This window comes from Oryza brachyantha, chromosome 4 (assembly GCF_000231095.2).
Source record: "Oryza brachyantha chromosome 4, ObraRS2, whole genome shotgun sequence".
Taxonomy (NCBI): Eukaryota; Viridiplantae; Streptophyta; class Magnoliopsida; order Poales; family Poaceae; genus Oryza; species Oryza brachyantha.
Window position 1 is genome coordinate 15,648,946 of NC_023166.2, and position 18,887 is coordinate 15,667,832.

Consider the following 18,887-nt stretch of genomic DNA (forward strand, 5'->3'; position numbering starts at 1 on the left):
GTCCCAGGTCCATTTCACAACCGCATCGAACCCTAACACCCGCCGCTGCTCCACCAAAACCCCCCCATTTGCAGGCGCCGAGCTCCTCCTCGAACTCTCGAGTGCTGCCTCCGCATTCGTCGCCCCGCCGCCGCCAGCGCCGCCATGGCGATCACCGCCCAGACCCCCGACATCCTCGGAGAGCGCCAGTCCGGCCAGGACGTCCGCACGCAGAACGGTAACCCGTCTCTTCCCCTCCTCCTCCCCGTCCCCCGGATTCCGTGAAGTCGCGGCGGGGTTTTGTAAGATCTAGTGGCTCGAGCCGCTGTCATGACGCACTGATTTGATTCCCCTCCCTGGTTGCAGTGGTGGCGTGCCAGGCGGTGGCCAACATCGTCAAGTCCTCGCTCGGGCCCGTCGGGCTGGACAAGGTACGGAGCTTCCGATTTGATCCACTTATTTGTGCATAGAGATTTGTTAGTATGTGTAAATGATGCAAACTTATAGGTTTTAAAATTGTGTGATCCGTGTGTTAGAATGACAGTATTTGTGTGAGATGCTCATGTGATCTAGTTGTAGACTTTGCAGTTCAGTCGTGCGGGTAGTTATTAGTATTATACGTGTTCAGCTAATTGCTAAGGTTGTTATGTTCTCGGAATAAAGTTCAATATCACTAGGCTTTGGATGAAATCATGAAACGACAACAGTGTGTTCTGTTAACTGAAATTGGTGAAGTCAGACTTAGATCAGTCTTGTACCTTGCAAGTAATTTTGAAAGGTTGTCTGGAATGATCTAATTTAGTGTATCTACTTGTAGATGCTGGTCGATGATATTGGTGATGTTACAATCACAAATGATGGGGCAACCATTTTGAGGATGTTGGAGGTTGAGCACCCAGCGGCAAAGGTGATGCCAAGCTGCTAAAAAACTGTCATCTCTTTTTTGCTCCTGATTGCTGTCTCATGCTTAACTTTTTTCTTTGTCCTGTTATTGTTAGGTTCTTGTGGAGTTGGCTGAGCTTCAAGACAGAGAGGTGGGAGATGGAACGACATCTGTTGTGATCATCGCCGCAGAATTGCTGAAGGTAATGAAATGGAGCTTTCTTGTTAGTTTTTTCTTCCCTGTGTATTTCCTACCATTCTATACATGCATTTATGATGTGCTGTTTCTTTTTACTAGAGGGGCAATGATCTTGTGAGAAACAAAATCCATCCAACATCTATTATCAGTGGCTACAGGGTGAGCTTTGTGATTTGCAGTACAATTTCAGATTTAGAATAAAGGCTTCAGCTGCAAGCCCAGTACTTAACATTTTTCACCATCATTTGCTACCAGCTTGCTATGCGTGAAGCCTGCAAGTATGTTGAAGAAAAATTGGCGGTCAAGGTAAGAGAATACTATCTGCTTAAAAAATAGCAGCAGATTGCTACTTGACACCTGACACTAGTATCTACCAACATTTTCAGGTTGATAAACTTGGAAAAGATTCTCTTATGAACTGTGCGAAAACAAGCATGTCCTCAAAGCTGATTAATAGTGACAGTAATTTCTTCGCAAATCTGGTTAAGTTCCTATTGCCATATCTTTACATTAGTAGTGTTAGCTATAAATTTGATTTCAGTGACATTTATTATATCTAATTAAATATGTATTCCCTCTGTTTTTTTTATTTGACGCTCTTGACCTTTGGATCTATATTTGAGTGTACTCAATTTTTTTGTGCAAATATGCAAATTATATGTCATGCTTAAAGTACTTTTAGTAATACATCATATCATAACAAAATAATTAATAATTATGTAAATTTTTTCAATAAGGCGAATAGTCAAACGTAGACCTAAAAGTCAACGGCGTTGAATTAAAAAAGATGCGGGGGGAGTAGTTGATACTCAATTATTTGTATGTATAAGGCCGCGTTTGGCAGCGCTGCTTATATACCCATATTCCCTCGTTTTTTGCGTGCACGCTTCCCGAACTGCTAAATGGTGTATTTTTTGCGAAAATTTTCTATAGGAAGTTTTAAAAATCATATTAATCCATTTTTAACTTTTTATAACTAATATTGAATTAATCATGTACTAATCTATTAGTACGTTTTTCGCGCCGGACTACTTCTCCCTAGATGAACGCAGCCTATGTAGTTCAATTTAACTTTTTTCCAAAACAGTTGGATCCTGAAATGCCTGCTTGTTATATGTAACAGTTTAATTATATTTGTAGCCAAATGTAGTCTTAATTCTTTTTCTGTGAACTTTGCTTTAAACTGTGCTGTATGATTGACTTGGCAGTTGTTTATTAGGTTGTCGATGCAGTTCAAGCTGTTAAGACCACAAACGCTAAGGGTGAAGTGAGGTATCCTATCAAGGTGAGTGAAGTGCTTGTCGTTCTAAACTTTGTTGTATTGTATGCAACTGTAATACAGTTAGTGAGACATCTTGAATAGTGCACTTGGTCTTGTTTGATTGTTCTTGTCTGCATGCACACATAGAACGTTAGTATGTTACAGACTCTTTGTTTGGGAGTTTTTCTTATTGTTTGGAAACTGTAGAATATTACACTTATTTGAAAGATTTTCTGTGTGCCCTTTTTTCTTTCCTCCTGGTTATAGTTATGTTTAACATATTGGGCACCTTGAGAGCTAATATATTTCAACTTAATGGTATTCTGTTTGTCCCTGGCTTTCATGTTAACCATTCCTATATGATTTGTTTTTTATCCTCAACAATTGAAACAAATTTGCTTGTGACTATAGCTTTATCTGATCTGCAGAGCATTAATATTTTGAAAGCCCATGGTAAAAGTGCTAAGGACAGTTACCTGCTGAATGGGTATGCGCTAAACACTGGCCGTGCAGCTCAAGGAATGCCTACTAGAGTAACCCCGGCTAGAATTGCATGTCTTGATTTTAACCTACAGAAGACAAAAATGCAAATGGGTGTTCAAGTTCTTGTAACTGATCCAAGGGAACTTGAGAAAATTCGTCAGAGGTACGTGCATTTTTTGTTTTGCAACGAATTATGATTCATTTCATTTTTTTACTTAATGAATCAGCAGTTTATGTCTTCTCTTATCTGATTTGCATATCACCCCTTCTGTTATTTGTGCTTGTTTTCTGTGCTTTTGTGAAATGTTGTTGGGTCTATCTGTAATTCATATTACAATTAAGGTCTCCGATAGTGAACTTAGCATCCTACTTTTCATGGCAGGGAATCTGACATAACAAAGGAGCGAATTGAGAAAATTCTGAAGGCTGGTGCTAATGTTGTATTGACCACTAAGGGGATTGATGATATGGCACTGAAGGTATGTTTTCAAATTCAAGTAGAAACATTGTGTTTTTTATTTAGGTATAAACTATTTATGCCTTTGGTTGGACTGGTAAGAGCACTGTTACTTAATATATACTGACATGCGCATTCCTGTGTTCGTGTTGTTGAGTGTGGTCGACTTGTATGTAGGGTGCACTATTGATTTTTCTTTCATATAATTGAATCTTTTTTTTTGTCCTCCAAACTGAGTTTCTGTTTAATTGTTTTAGTTGAATTTTTTTTAACTCTGAAGAGATCTGTTTCATGATTGAATTGATTTTGATTATTTCGAAAAGAGCTACTTGGTTTATGCGGTTTTATATGTTGATCTTTATATATATGACGTCTCCTTCTGGTGGCTGTTGCTAAATCTACTTTATGGCTGTTCAACAAAACATCATTTCAGTACTTTGTTGAGGCTGGAGCAATTGCAGTAAGGCGTGTGCGTAAGGAGGATTTGCGCCATGTCGCCAAGGCCACTGGTGCAACTATGGTATGCATCACATTTTGCTCTTTTAGTTGTTACAACTTTAGAATACATAAGTGATAAGTGTATACCTGTAAAATCTGGCCCATCTAGTGTGCAGATGACTTATAGAATTAATAAATGAAGCAACTTCACATGTGATGGACTATTTCTTCTAGTTCTAATATTAATGCTACACAAACTGTTTGGTGCTATCCTAATATGGTGGGAAATTGCAGGTAACTACATTTGCTGATATGGAAGGTGAAGAGACATTTGATTCATCATTCCTTGGACATGCTGATGAGGTTGTTGAGGAAAGAATTGCCGATGATGATGTAATTCTAGTTAAAGGCACCAAGAACACCAGCGCAGTATGCATTTTACTGTTCCAATCCAAATTTAATATTTTGTTTGACAAAACAGTGAGTTTTAGAGGGATCACAACTACGTTTTTTTAATGCAGGTCTCAATTATTCTTAGAGGCGCAAATGACTTCATGCTAGACGAAATTGACAGATCGTTGCATGACGCATTGTGCATCGTGAAGAGAACGCTGGAATCCAATATGGTAAAACCTTTTGCTGCCGATCCTTGACCTGTGGGTTCCCTGCAGTTGAATACAACATAAAGTTTACTGTCATATTAATATTTTGGGGGGTGCAAGAAAAAGATGTCTTTCTTTTTTTTTTCATTTGAGCATTGTTCTTGTCCTGTTACCGCATGAGACCTTATATTAAATTTTAACATGGGTTGCCTAGTTGTATTTAATGCGCCATCGAGGTTCTCTTTTATTTTGCTTGTGTTGTACAATGCTAAATGGCCATGATTTGCTGTTATATTTCATCACATGTTAAAATATGTACAAAAGCACTTGGAGTAATTCTATTTGGTGTCACTTGTTTTAGTCATTTATGCCTGCAGTAAATATTTCTTATTAGTCGTGAATGTAGTTCTGCCACCAATACTTTGGTGGCGCTTTGAACATGTATGTATTGGTCATGCAGGTAGTTGCTGGTGGTGGTGCAGTTGAAGCTGCATTGTCTGTATACTTGGAGAATCTTGCTACAACACTTGGATCCAGGGAACAGCTGGCTATTGCTGAATTTGCGGAATCTCTGTTAATCATACCAAAGGTTTCATCATTTGTGTTGTATTTGTATACATAATGGACAACATAACATATTAATGTGAAGCATGACCTTGTGATGGTAGGTTCTTTCTGTCAATGCTGCAAAAGATGCAACTGAGCTTGTGGCAAAGCTTAGGGCATATCATCATACTGCTCAAACAAAGGCTGATAAGCAGCATTTTTCAAGGTAATTGCAGAACTTCATTTGTATCTGAATGAGACGTGGTTGTTTATATTATGATCTTTGAAAACTTCAGGTGATGCATTTATTCTGGATTATTGAGAAGTTCTAGAGATATTTATATGATATTGTTAGCCAGCCATCTAGGAAAAGGAAGATTTAATGTGTTCCTGGATGTGTGTAATTCTACCTTTACATGTAGTCCTTTGGTGTACTGTAGTGTAATGCAAGCTACCATTTTAAGTTTCTGCTTTCAAGTTTTTTTTGGTCACAAGTAAATTTGCTTATGTTCACTGCAGCATGGGTCTTGACCTTTCAAAAGGTATCATTCGCAACAACCTTGAATACGGTGTCATTGAGCCAGCAATGAGTAAAGTGAAGATTATTCAGGTGTGCAATTAGCATGTCCTGTTATGATGTTTGACTGAAATGTGAGGCCTGTTACACTAATTCATGTATTTTTTTTTCCCCTTGCAGTTTGCCACCGAGGCGGCCATTACTATCCTGAGGATTGATGACATGATCAAACTTATGAAGGAAGAGAGCGGCAATGAAGAGTAGAGAGCATTGAGCCATTGACACTGCTATTTTTTGTGATCACGAGTGAGCTGTGTTATGGTGATTAGATCCCTAGAATGTTTGTAACGTTTTTGTTTCTCTTTGCTATAATTAGACATTCACTTAGAATACTGTACCAAGAGTTGGGAGTGATTGTGTATCCGTGTTGTGTTGATGCTATTTTGAAAGGACAGGTCACGGCTTACCCCCTTGCATAGTGTTGCGGGCAAATCGGTTCTGTTTTTAAACAGGGAGTAATGTCGCAAATGAAATTCATTCCGCGTTTGTTATCATCTGGGCAACTGATTAGCTCCCATGTCTCCATGTTAGCTTTGGTTTGAAGTGTGTTCAGTGCCATCCGAAATGGGTGCTTCGTGTTCATCCTCAGCACTTCACTCTGGTCTTGCGCTGCGGCCTAGAACTTGAGGCCCCTCGTAGTGGCCCGCTGCCTGAGAACCGCACCAGCAGCGTAAAATCGTGAAAATACGTCACACCATACGTGCCGTGCCGATTCACCGGGATCCACGAGCTGATGGCACAAATCAAGGGCGGACAAAACTGGATACCCACCCGGGCACTCCAGCGATTTTTGACCCGACCACAGTACTCAACGGCTGCACCCCCGCAGTTAACACTGCACGACGACTCGTGCAAGTTACACTTACACACACACACACACACACACACCGCCCCGTCGTCGTCCACACGCCGACATACATGCATGCACATCCATCCATCGATCGCTCGCTAAGTCGTCATCGTGAACGATTGACTGGCATCCGTGCATGGCACCCGGAGCCGAGCCCGCCGGCCAAGGCCCACGTTGGCGTCCGCCTAATTCTCGCTGAGGCTGAGCTAGCTGATGTAGAGAGGCCGGCCGGCCATCCCCGGCAAAGCTGCCCCGAATCGTGGTGTCTGCTCGCGGGTAACTGGCGGGCGATTGGCCGCTTTTGCTCGTCAGGACTCAGGAGTTGACCGGGACGAGATTGGCGGATTTGGGGATGCGGGGCGGTACTGATGCATGAAGCTCGAAGCGGTCCATCGGTTGACCCGCGCGGCGGGACAGAGAGAGGGGATTGCACTGATGAGCTAGGGGAGACGTCTCGGGATGCGCGTGCGGGCGTGTGTGCAGTGGCCCAACCGAAATAACGGCCAATCTCCTGTGCGCTTTTGACTTTCCAGGAGTAGGATAGCTCATGATGCAGAGATGCAAGTATCGTCGTCGTGCAAGTTATTGACAATGTTGTGCGCAGATTTTCGTCGTACAGTTTAGTATGTTAAATATTAGGGCAGTCTCAAAGAAACTTGTGCGTACGGGTTCATGTCACTTTAATAAACTAGCGAAGATACCGCCATCACAATATATAATGATGCGTTTAATTAATAATCCATATGTCCACATATGTAAGAGATTATGTTATTTTTAAAGAAGTTAAGAAACTAGCAGAAAGACAAATCATAGCACAAAAGGTGATAATTTAGTGAATAAGCAAGTACAAAAGGTGATAGTTGGAGGAATAACCTTATATATTTTGGGATAAATCTCTTACATATTTGGATGGAGGGACTATCTGTTTCAAAATATAAGCATTTCTGATATTTTAATCTTATACAAAAATATAAACATTTATATCAGTATTCATAATACTACTTGTCTCATTAATCACCTCCCATTCAAAATTATTCCTATTTCATCCCCATATACCCTCGTATTACCATTCATTCATCATTTATTAAGTAGCATCCTTGTTTTTTTTTCTCAACTTTAAACTCTGCTAAATAGTCCAGAAATGATTATATTTTAGGATAAATATAGGATGTTTTAGTTGCTTATCGACTACCGGAATTACTTATTTCCCTATAAAGTTTAGACAATAGCTTAAGGTTTACCGGTGCTAATTTGCTTGTCTTCCCATGTGATTTTGAGCCAAAGATGAGTCTCATGTATATCTAAGCCTTGCCCCTCTATCTCCCTTAAGCGCCACCTCATATGTCAGTATCATAACATGCATATATGTTTGTTAACTATGGTGTACTACATCTAATTACCAGCTAGAAATTAACCAAAGATGGGCTCCAGGCAATGGAGTGGCTTCACTAGCTTGCTAGATCTAGCCAGGCAGGCAGAAACTGAAAGCTAGCAATACCGGTAACTGCCATGGTCCCGATCGATCAAAATGAGGATTGGACAAGTGAATCACACACAAAAGGACCGGCCTACTACTACGTAAATAGCTAATTACTTTTCGATTGTGCTTAACATGTTGACCTAGCCATGTGCATAAGCATGGATATGGAACTGTCCAACAGAGCAAGCAACCAGAGAGATTTGTCTGCATATAAGCATGCATGCATGGAAAGATATGCTTACACTTACACAGCACATCGTCTGCTGCCTATAAATAGAACACCTCCTTTCCCTAGCTGCCACACACAGCCCACACCACCTCTCAACTGTTTGCATCCTCCCAATCCTTGCAAAGCAACAACAAACCTAGCAAGTTTAGCTGAGCACCTCTCAGTGAGCAATAGCAGCCATGGCTTCCAAGTTCCAGCTGATCTTCTCGACCTTCGTTGTCATTGCTGCTGTCACCTTGCTTCCACGTCCCTGCGCTTCCATTGAGTTCCACCGCAAGCTCTCCAGCTGGTCCAATGGCGGAGCCACGTGGTACGGCGCTGCTAATGGCGCCGGAAGCGATGGTAAATATGTAGTCATGAGACGAGTGTGTTCATCGAAAAGAGAGTATTTACGAATACCTCAGGTCTTAACAATGCCATGTCTGGATGTACAGGTGGTGCATGCGGGTACCAGGCTGCCGTCAACCAGGCGCCATTCTCGTCCATGATCGCCGCCGGCAGCCCTTCCATCTTCAAGTCCGGCCTGGGATGCGGCTCTTGCTACCAGGTGCATATACGGATAGAATATACACTGGGACGTGTAGCAGTAGCACAATAATTCAACGAACATACATGCATGCGTACGTATACGTGTGTCGACCTTACATTGGATATCTACAATTAATTTGTTGCAGGTGAAGTGCACTGGCAATAGCGCGTGCTCCGGCAACCCGGTGACTGTCGTCCTCACCGACGAGTGCCCCGGAGGCCCGTGCCTCGCCGAGCCAGTCCACTTCGACCTGAGCGGGACGGCGTTCGGTGCCATGGCGAATCCCGGCCAGGCCAACCAACTGCGCGGCGCCGGCGTCCTCCAAATCCAGTACAACCGGTAAGCATCTGCAGCAATTAACGTTAACGGCCAGTCGGCCAAGAGGCACAGCACATGCAGTTCACGGTTTCACGCAGCTTTTCCATGGACCACCGGGCACATGCACTGCTTCTCAGCTATAAACTGCCATGCAACTGTGCCCCTGATTCTTCTTCGTGTTGGCCTTTTCTTATGATCCGATCCAATATGCATGTGATGAACAGTGTGCCGTGCAACTGGGGCGGAGTCATGCTAACCTTCGTCGTGGACGCCGGCTCGAACCCCAACTACTTCGCCGTGCTCGTGAAGTACGAGAACGGAGACGGCGACCTCTCGGGCATGGACCTCATGCAGACCGGCGCCGGGGCTGCCTGGACGCCGATGCAGCAGTCGTGGGGAGCCGTCTGGAAGCTGAACGCCGGCTCGGCACTGCAGGCGCCGTTCTCCATCCGCCTCACGTCCAGCTCCGGCAAGACGCTCGTCGCCAGCAACGTCATCCCTGCTGGCTGGAAGCCCGGCGCGTCGTACACTTCGACGGTGAACTACTAGCGATCACAACTCACAAGCACTACCTGAACTTGCATGCATGCCTGCAGTGCATATATATGGGATCGATCATTCGTTGGTGCACCAACCGTGTGTGTTACAAGCAGTATGTCGTAAGTGTGTGAAATTAATAACGTCCGGCGAGATGTTGAGGAGGAGGCGCAGATGATTTAGTAGTTCTCCCCTCATCGCCGCATTACGTGTCAATGATTACCGTTATACGTGTTTAATGTGTGTATGATCAATTTGTAATGGCAGAACTGAGAAGATCTGTGCTTAAAAAACGAGCTATATATATTATTTCAGTTCACATCGTCTGTAATATAAGTATTGTATTGACTGTGTGCATACATGTTTCTCCTCATGTAACTTTTCCTATAGTTTGCAAACTAGTTTGGCTGTCCACAAAGACACACGTACGAGGTTTCCTAATTAAGCTTGCATTGCGACAAACCCGGCCCCCCGCATTGAAGGATGTAAAGTTGGGTAAAATTGGGAGTGGTTTTATATTATCCCGGTGAAGTTTTTTTTTAAAAAAAAATCGCACGAATATGATTGTAGTATAATGTGTAATTACAATTTAACTAGTACTTGTAACAGGTACTCATTCCGTCCAAAAATAATTTTATTTTTCACCGATCACATACATAACAATATAAAAGCAAAAAAGAATAGAATATCCTCCACTTTATCGAGTTATAATACAGTTACTCTTACTTTATCTATTTTTAATATATTTATTTCTTGCTTTTACAAACTTCAGTATAATGATTAATGAAAAATAAATTTATTTTAATATAAGCTATAATGGACAAAAAATAATCTTATTTTCGAACAGGGTAGTATATAATTAACTTATAAGTCTCATGCAAATAAAAAAAGTCCCATAACTTAGTGCTAGCTACATTGTAACTATATACTAGTTACATCATAATTACACTAATTATATTATAGTATAATAATATTTGAGTAATTGTAAGAAAAAATCATCCGGGTGATTTATAGCAAAACTGGTGGAAAATATAGGCCAAAACATGGTTTTAGTTTGAAGCTTGTGATTGAAAAAGTACTCTTTGATTCCCCCAACTGCAAAACCATTTACAGATACTCCCTCAACCCTCTCTCTCGGCGGTTTCATCATATGTGGCCCCTACGTGACTATCCAGTCATTAAACATAATTTAAAACATATATGGAACCCAAATGTAAGTCAATTCTATCTCTTCCTACAACCCTCCCTCTACCACTACATTGTCGTTGGATTGGTGAGCACGGTGAAGGTTGAGGTGGAGGAACCAAAAGATGACAAGAAGGGATAGGGGCAAGAGGAGCTCCCTGGTAGCTTTGTTGGACTCCCTCTCCTTACTTTCTCCATCTTGGCCAACCCAGGGCAAAGGAAGGGACCTTGATAGTGAGGAGGAATGACAGCTTCCCATAGGGCCACATTGTGGTGCCAACCGCCTCAAGCTCCCAAGAGCCATGACAGACGATCTCAGGATGGGAGAAGTGAGAATGCAAGCTGGTTGGTCGAGATCCAGCCAGTGTCCAGCCCCTACGTGTGAGATCGGTGGCAATACCGCAATCTTGCGGAAGTGCGACAACGGCTCGAGCACCTTTATGATATCCTCACCCCCTAAAGCATCATCCCCACCCTCCTTTCCTCTGCCTCCTCTGTCCGTTGGGCTCGTCAGTCACAACACGATATAGGCACATTGCCCTGGCGGCCGGCCCCTTTGACCACAACAGACCCCCCCTCCACCACCTTCTCCTACTCGATGAGAGTGTCAATGGTGCGGGAGCTTGACGAGGACATCGGTTGAGCCACCACTACTTCGCCATCCCTAGCCATGTCACCTCTGTCTACCTTTATCTCTCTTCGCTAAGATAGTGGAGAAAAGAGGGAGTCAAAGGGAGAAAAGAGAGAAGAGCGAAGGGGAGGGATAGGAGAGGGAGTATGCCATAAGGGTCTCACTTATTTTTATTTTCATAGTTGAGAGGTTTATACGTCATTTATGTTTATTCTTTTATAATGCCATGTAATCTTCACATCAATAAAATCACCAAGCCAAAGCGATATGTTGGCTCCATATAAGACAAAACCACTATCCAACCGCTAAGGGAGGTAAGATGACTTGATACTGATGGTTGAGGGCAAACTCTTTTAAACCGTCAAGGGTATATATATATATATATATATATATATATATATATATATATATATATATATATATATATATATATATATATATATATATATATATTCCTTAATTGTTGCCTACAATCTAAATAGTTTTGAAAAGTTTTGAAAATAATTAACATGGTAGATTGTTGTGTGATATATCAGCACACAATCATACAATATCAGATTTATCTTCTACAAGCTAAAACAAACAAATATGACTAAATTTGTTTACAATAATTAAAGTTTAATTTGTTCCTTTTGGTACAAGTTACAGAGATTAAATTTGGACATGTATGTTTATAGAGTGATATATCACGTATTAATCTGACATGTTCTTTCCAATAGTTGAGTGAGTTGTTTTACCCGATCTTGTGACTGGGGATAAGAACCGAATTCGGTCTATAAGTTGAGGAGTAAAAGTGGACTTTTGCCGCTTCCAATACTCCGGTCTATCCAAGGTAGACATGATGAGTTGATTCCAGCCCGTATTTGACGGGAGCCCACTAAGCCCAGTTGGCTCCTTCAAAAGAGCGACAAATTTGTGTTGGGCCTCGGCCTACATCCCTACCTCTCTATAAATAACCGCCCCGCCCGGCCACAACAACCAGTTTCCTCTAATTTCGCCGATGGCAACGCTGCCGAAGTAAACAAACGTGGTTCGCCCCCCCACGGCCCCACACCCACGGACCCACCGCGGCGGCGACTACAGGATGCGGCCGCTGCGCGATCGGCCGTCTGACCACGATCTCCTCGTAGCAGCATTGCCTTCCACTCGCACGCATCTGCGCGCCCGCCCCCCCCGCCCGCGCGGCTGGAGCCGAGAAGGAACGAGCCTCGCTATCAACGGCGCATTGCACGGGCGCTTAGTGTAGTTTCCAACGGTTCCGCGACCCAATCCCGATCGATACGATAAGCAGACCACTCCCGTTTCCTCACCCGCCTATGTGTGTGCACCGCACGTTTCGCGGCCGCTCCGGGGAATCTCTCTCGGGGGGATTACGTGCGTGCGCTCGCGGGCGGCAACGACTCAGTTGGTGTAGATGGGGAGAATTTCGTGCGTGACTTCGGTCGAGCGCAACCGTGCAACCGCAACGCTCAGCTCAGCTCAGCACGCGGCGCGAGACTCGGGTGAGATTGGGCCTTGCAGCCAGGTCCGCATCAACATCTCCCCGTAAAACGGCCCATTTCCTTATTCGGTCAAACTGCTTCTGCTAGTACCACTGTATATACAAAACATTCCACTGGCACGGCCGGGAATAATTATACTGGCTAGGCACGTTGCGCACGTATAACTCACGGTAAAGTCGTACATATTGCTGTAGGATTACGTGCAAATGATGAGAGGGTAGCCATTTGACAAACGTACGGATGACACAAGAGGTGAATGCATTTATACTATCAAATTGCAAATTCTTAAACTAAAGCACTCTTAACTAACACAACTACCTGCGTGAGGTTTCTTTATCCAGATTCTCGTGGCTGCTTGATCACCCCCTTCATGCAAGGACTGGCCGTTTCAGCTCAGTTGACCTCCGTAAGGTCCACATATATATGCTCTATCTCTCACTTATACAGTTGACACACATACATACAGGTTCAAGTTGCCACGTTCACCTCAATAATGCTTGGGTGCCACATAATTTGCTACCACGTTTGTGACCCCTAAGCCTGGCTATATATACCACCCATATCAATCATCTTGAAAATTACAAAGCAATCACTACTTAACGATCCTAACTAGCTCAGCCAAGAAAAATATTAATGGCAAACCACGCCACTTTCGTTTTAGCCATCCTCGTGGTAATACCGATCCTATGTCTCCCCATCTCTGGCTACGAGACTAATCCCAGCACGCCCTCGCGGCACAACTATACAGCCGGCGGCCGGAGCATACTGGCGTTGGACAGAGGATACGGCGGCTGGTCCTCCGGCGGCGCGACGTGGTACGGCGGGCCTCACGGCGATGGCAGCGAAGGTAAGTCGCAGTCAAGTCGTAGTACGAACTGCATGTGCGATTCTTTGACCTCCAGGCTCCAGCATAATACATTTGCATGTTGGTGAATCCCAATGCAGGCGGCGCGTGTGGTTACCAGAGCGCCGTCGGCCAGCGCCCGTTCTCGTCGATGATCGCCGCCGGCGGGCCCTCCCTATTCAAGGACGGCAAAGGCTGCGGCTCATGCTACCAAGTCAGTGTATTTAACTATTTATGCATTTTTAGTACCATTGACGTGCATGCAACGTGGACCACCACTAACTAACTAGATGTACACAGATTAAGTGCACCGGCAACCAGGCCTGCTCCGGCCGACCAGTGACAGTCGTGATCACCGACTCCTGCCCCGGCGGCGCATGCCTGAACGAGGCGGCGCACTTCGACATGAGTGGCACTGCCTTCGGCGCCATGGCCAACAGTGGCATGGGCGACCGCCTACGCTCCGCCGGAGTCCTCAATATCCAGTACAAGAGGTGCGCCGCCATTTGGTTCGCAAGAATGTTTCTTGTCACGCTGAAATGTGCAGACGTTTTACTGAATTAATTAACAATGCACAAGTGACGCCGGAGTTGTTTTCTTGCCAGGGTGCCGTGCATGTTTGGCATGAACGTGGCCTTCAAGGTGGACGCGGGGTCCAACCCGTACTACCTCGCCGTCCTGGTCCAGTACGCCAACGGCGACGGCGACCTCGCCGCGGTGCACATCATGGAGGGCGGCGGCAGGTCGTCCCAGAGAACCCGAGGCGGCAGGTGGACGGCGATGCAGCAGTCCTGGGGGGCCACGTGGCGCCTCAACTCCAACACCGGCCAGCCGCTGCGCGCGCCGTTCTCGATCCGGCTCACCTCGGGCTCCGGCAAGGTGCTCGTCGCCAACAACGTCATCCCCTCCGGGTGGCAGGCCGGGTCGACCTACCGCTCTGCCGTGAACTACGGCGCCTGATGCGTGCGGCGCCGTCGTGGTGTGACTGCCGCGTGTTTGTTTAGGTCTAGCGCCGCGATAGATTGAGATTCGCGAGGCAAAAGCTCGTCTCGTCGAAGTGACTTTGGTGCGTGTGTGTACGCGCGCGCGTCCGGGAATCGTGTGGTGGCCGGCCGTGGTAAAAGAGGAGGTTTGTTACTGTTAGGTGTTCGCATTGTGTGTTACTCCCTCCATGGCCGCTTTGCAGCTGTTTATAGCATGTCTATTGGTAAAAGACTTAACTGAATTCTGCTTCTGCATCGCCATTGCACCCGTTTTGATGCGTTGACACTCTGTTTCAGCAACCGACGCTTGCAATCTGTATGCGGTATCCTGTCCGATCCTTCAATTTTTCAAGATCCCTGCGTAATTCCGTATAGAATCAGCTTACATAAACCGGCGATTGATTTAGCCAAGACTAGGTGCGTGCGTCCGGGTGACCGACACGGTGAGTGACAACGAGCGTATGGCTGAAGCAGAGGAAGCTCACATAGCCCGCCCGCACCGCGCTGCACTTGCTGCCGAACAAGGTCTTTTTTTATCTTCACGGAAATCCCCGCGGGGCTGCCATGTCCAGGACGCCTCGCAGTCGCAGATAGGGGTAAAAACGGGTCGGCTATTTTCCGTCCGCGCGTCCGTCCAAATTAATTCGGGATAAATTTAGGTCAAATATTCGGGTATCCAAAAATTTACATGGATTCGGAGCCAAATCCGGGTTTTTTTAACGGATACGAGATTGGGTTCGGAAAGAGCATATCCGACAGATACGAATTAACCGGTATATAAGGCAGGTATTATCCGGATTACTATCCGGTTTAGCACATGTGCTGTTGAAAGTTGGAAAAGGTCCAGGCCCAATAGCCACATGTTCACCACATAGCCCATCCATAAACACGGTAGCACACAACACATGCAGTCAACACGCACGTACAGCCGCACAGCACTAAGGCACAACACGCACGGCCGCACGGCCACCACCACGGCCGCACACAACACAGCCCCGCTGCCGGCTGGCCTCCAGCCTGCCGCTCGGCCATCCTACCTGTCCCTCGCAGAGGTATGGAATAGCCCAAAAAAAAGGAAAAATAAATTTCTATACTGAATTAGATATATAGCTACGTCGATCTACTAACAAATAGCATTCAGTGTCCTAATGCAGTCGTATATCGATATGTACAAATGTTCAATAGCTATTATGAGTGTGGTATATATGGTTGTTAGACTTGATATTCATATAAATATTTGTACCTGTCAGTGACATGATCCGAATCCGATCGTAAAATATGGGTTATGATATAAAAAGAGAAAAATCCGACCGAACCCAACTCATTTTCATCCCTACTCGCAGATAATCTGCTTCCCGTGCGGCCGAGCGGCCCGCCATATCAAGCACGCCTCGACCTTGGCGTCCGGCCGGCCGTACGAATCCATGATTCACGATGCGGTGCCAGCGTAGTTTTGAGGGACCATTGCTTGCCCTTTGATTAAAAAGCAAAGAATATATTTTCAAATAAAAAATAACTTTTGAATGAAATTTTTATATATGTATTCTTGTTCTATAGCGATATAAAATCAAAGATCAAAAAATAAATTATGACGAAAAAGCTTAAAATAAACTCTAAATTTAAGGTTAAAAATTTAAGTTTTAACTAATAAACCTAACGAAAAAATAGAATGTCGGAGAGTCACGGCGCCCCATAGGCAGGGGGTAATAGATTAAGATCTATAGATCATTTCATAATTCTAATAAGCTCTTATATATTTTGAACTAGAAGATTTATATAATTTTAGCTCGTCCCTATTAGACTCAGCCCTTAAAATTTAAAGATCAACAAGCTGAGCTCACTATTATCACGGGTTAATTAGATTAATGCCATTATAAATTTACTAGTTTTGAAATATGCCATTACTATTTGATAAATTATAAGAATGCCATTATAATTTTAGAACTATTAGAAATATGCCACTCCATATCGTTTAAATGTATTTTTTTAAAAAAATTAGATCATATTGCCCCTATACTGTTCACTGGTCCTTAATATGTGCAAAGGGCAATATCGTCCAAGAATGATATATTTGAAATAGTTCTAAAATCATAATGACATACTTACATTTTATCAAATAGTAATGGTATATTTTAAAACTAGCAAATTTACAGTGGTATAAATCTAATTAACCCTATTATCACTCTACATAGGCGGACCGCGGAAATGTGCAATTGCTCCATGACAGCTTATTTGCCGTTTCCTCTGCTCATATGGGCCGCATCCCACAAGATGATTGATCGAACGGCTTTGATGTAAGCAAATTAGGTTCACGGACAACGGTAGCGAGTAGCGATTAAATCGGAAGGGTCTAACTGGAAATAAGATTAGTACATGGGTTTCTACGGAAAGAAATCCCCATCATGTACGACTATAATCTAAGGCCGGATTTTATTCATGATTTGGGCTGAATCTCGTTCATGTGTTATCTGGGCCCAATGGCAGACAGTCGAATTTATCCAAATCAGGAAGGACCACACGATAGTCCATTCTAATTCGAGGCCTTTCCCTATTCAAAATGACTGGACTATTTTTCTAGAACGTAAAAGGCCGAGAAAAATGGTCATTTACCGAACGTTCGGGCGTGCCCGTTTCACGCGACTGCTCGTTATTTTCTTTATTGTATGTTTTTTAAAGTTTATAGAGTAAAGTTTACATTATCAATGTATGTATATACAAAATTTTTATATTTGACTCAAATTCAGATTAGTTTCGACTTCTAATTTTAAATTCATATGTTTATATATCTATATTAAAAATCTATATGCCTGAAGTCTAAACTTAAAGTTTATACATGTAAAATATATATGTTTAAAGTAAATTTTATATGACTAAAGCCTATGAAATAGTCATCTTAATTTGAATTTATATATAGATATCAATTTATATTTAACTGGTTTTTAATATAAAGAAATTTAAGAGCTAAATTATAAAACTGTAGTGTAGCGAGGTTAGAGAATGTTGGTGGCAGTTTACTACTTCTTTTTACTTCTTTTATAGAAGTATAGATAAGCTACTTGTATACCATGAGACATCAATAACGAAGTCCAGTCAAGTTGAGGGGCACGATAACTTTGATCCATTATTATCAGAAAGCAAAGCAAAGTTCTGCTTTATTCTTGCAAGCTTTATGTGCATGCATATACCAACCAGACACCCTTTTACAGAAAAAAATAGTTCCTCACGAATGAAATAAATATACGGCGACTTGAATGACAACCTTTGGCAACTTCAATTATTTTAGATGAAGTAAGCTAGCTTACTGCAACTAAACCTCATCATTTTTGCAAGTAGCACGGCCGAGAGCAAGTTCAATAGTATAGCCAACTAGTAGCTCCAATTCATCTATAGTTAATCTAATAGTCAATTCATACAATAGTTATCTACAAAACATCAATACATGATCTCATATATTATACACATATTTTGTCTTGGAGTTCGTGTACAGCTGGCTACAAATTAGAGTAAGTTCAACAGTATAGCCAACTATTAGCTTTAATTTATCTATAGTCAATCTAATAGCCAATGCATACAATAGTTAGCTGTAAAACATCAATGTATGGTCTCACATGTCATACACACATTTTGTCTTAAAACCCGTGTGCAGCTGGCTATAAATTAGTAGTTCACCTCTCTTCTCTCTCCCCTCTCATCTCTTTAAAATATGCTTATAGTTGGCTTATAGTGCTATTGTACCTGCTCTATATAACTCACCTCTCTTTTTTCTCATCTTATCTCTTTAAAATATACTTATAACTGGCTTATTGTACCTGCTCTGAAATATGCCATTACTATTTAAAAACTATCAACAGATCTGTTTTTTTTAATCATCTCTGGATCTTCATGTCAACACCTCGATGCTGCTGTCCTGCGTGTTCCCTAGCACAGTATCCCCAATGATCAGCCAGCCTACTAAAATAGTGCAAATCTGTCGGTAGCGAGGCCACTCCTCCTGCAACTCCAAAAAATCGGTTGTTGCAACGCCGCAGCACTGTCGTCTCCTGCTGCGGTGCTGCCTCCATCGATCGGCGCTTTGACGTCTTAACGAAAATCGCCGTTACCATCATAATCATGAACTAGCTTATCAACCGGCAAGGAAACACTAAAAAAGATCAGAGGGATCGGTTTGTTCGCTTAGACTCAAGCCACGCGTCTTGCCGTGACATGAATGAGACGCTGTACCAGAACAGCAGGTAGCACGTACGCGGGAAAAGGTCGCGAATAGTTAAATCTGTACGGGTCGGCGGGCACCGACGCGATAATTCTGCCACTCCGCACTTGTTTTCCCCTCATAAATCCAGCCTCGTCGATCACGGATGCCACCCCCAACCGCGGT

The 18,887-nt window shown here is 43.4% G+C and overlaps 2 protein-coding genes across 2 annotated transcripts; both read left to right on the plus strand.

The window, feature by feature from the left end:
* The first annotated feature begins 50 nt into the window (after positions 1-50).
* On the plus strand, positions 51-5,947 carry LOC102713265 (T-complex protein 1 subunit alpha). The gene is made up of 17 exons (XM_006652551.3): positions 51-217; positions 346-410; positions 797-886; positions 978-1,064; positions 1,160-1,219; positions 1,316-1,366; positions 1,447-1,542; positions 2,280-2,345; positions 2,750-2,967; positions 3,187-3,283; positions 3,695-3,781; positions 3,994-4,128; positions 4,221-4,325; positions 4,762-4,890; positions 4,970-5,073; positions 5,367-5,457; positions 5,545-5,947. Exons 1-17 carry the CDS (start codon positions 145-147, stop codon positions 5,626-5,628), a joined length of 1,638 nt encoding a protein of 545 aa, XP_006652614.1. The 5' UTR covers positions 51-144; the 3' UTR covers positions 5,629-5,947.
* A 2,107-nt stretch (positions 5,948-8,054) lies between these two features.
* LOC102713540 lies at positions 8,055-14,840 on the plus strand. The gene is made up of 9 exons (XM_040523231.1): positions 8,055-8,325; positions 8,418-8,530; positions 8,658-8,851; positions 9,055-9,378; positions 9,484-9,489; positions 13,294-13,532; positions 13,631-13,743; positions 13,830-14,023; positions 14,135-14,840. Exons 1-9 carry the CDS (start codon positions 8,163-8,165, stop codon positions 14,487-14,489), a joined length of 1,701 nt encoding a protein of 566 aa, XP_040379165.1. The 5' UTR covers positions 8,055-8,162; the 3' UTR covers positions 14,490-14,840.
* The last annotated feature ends 4,047 nt before the right edge of the window (positions 14,841-18,887 follow it).

What these genes read in the sequence shown, in the direction of transcription:
- LOC102713265 (XM_006652551.3), top strand. Translation starts at nt 145, where the DNA reads ATGGCGATCACCGCCCAGACCCCCGACATCCTCGGAGAGCGCCAGTCC. An exon ending in GTAATTTCTTCGCAAATCTG is followed by an intron (nt 1,543 to 2,279) that starts GTTAAGTTCCTA and finishes GTTGTTTATTAG; the next exon opens with GTTGTCGATGCAGTTCAAGC. An exon ending in AGGCCACTGGTGCAACTATG is followed by an intron (nt 3,782 to 3,993) that starts GTATGCATCACA and finishes GGGAAATTGCAG; the next exon opens with GTAACTACATTTGCTGATAT.
- LOC102713540 (XM_040523231.1), top strand. Translation starts at nt 8,163, where the DNA reads ATGGCTTCCAAGTTCCAGCTGATCTTCTCGACCTTCGTTGTCATTGCT. An exon ending in TAATGGCGCCGGAAGCGATG is followed by an intron (nt 8,326 to 8,417) that starts GTAAATATGTAG and finishes CTGGATGTACAG; the next exon opens with GTGGTGCATGCGGGTACCAG. An exon ending in TCACGGCGATGGCAGCGAAG is followed by an intron (nt 13,533 to 13,630) that starts GTAAGTCGCAGT and finishes ATCCCAATGCAG; the next exon opens with GCGGCGCGTGTGGTTACCAG.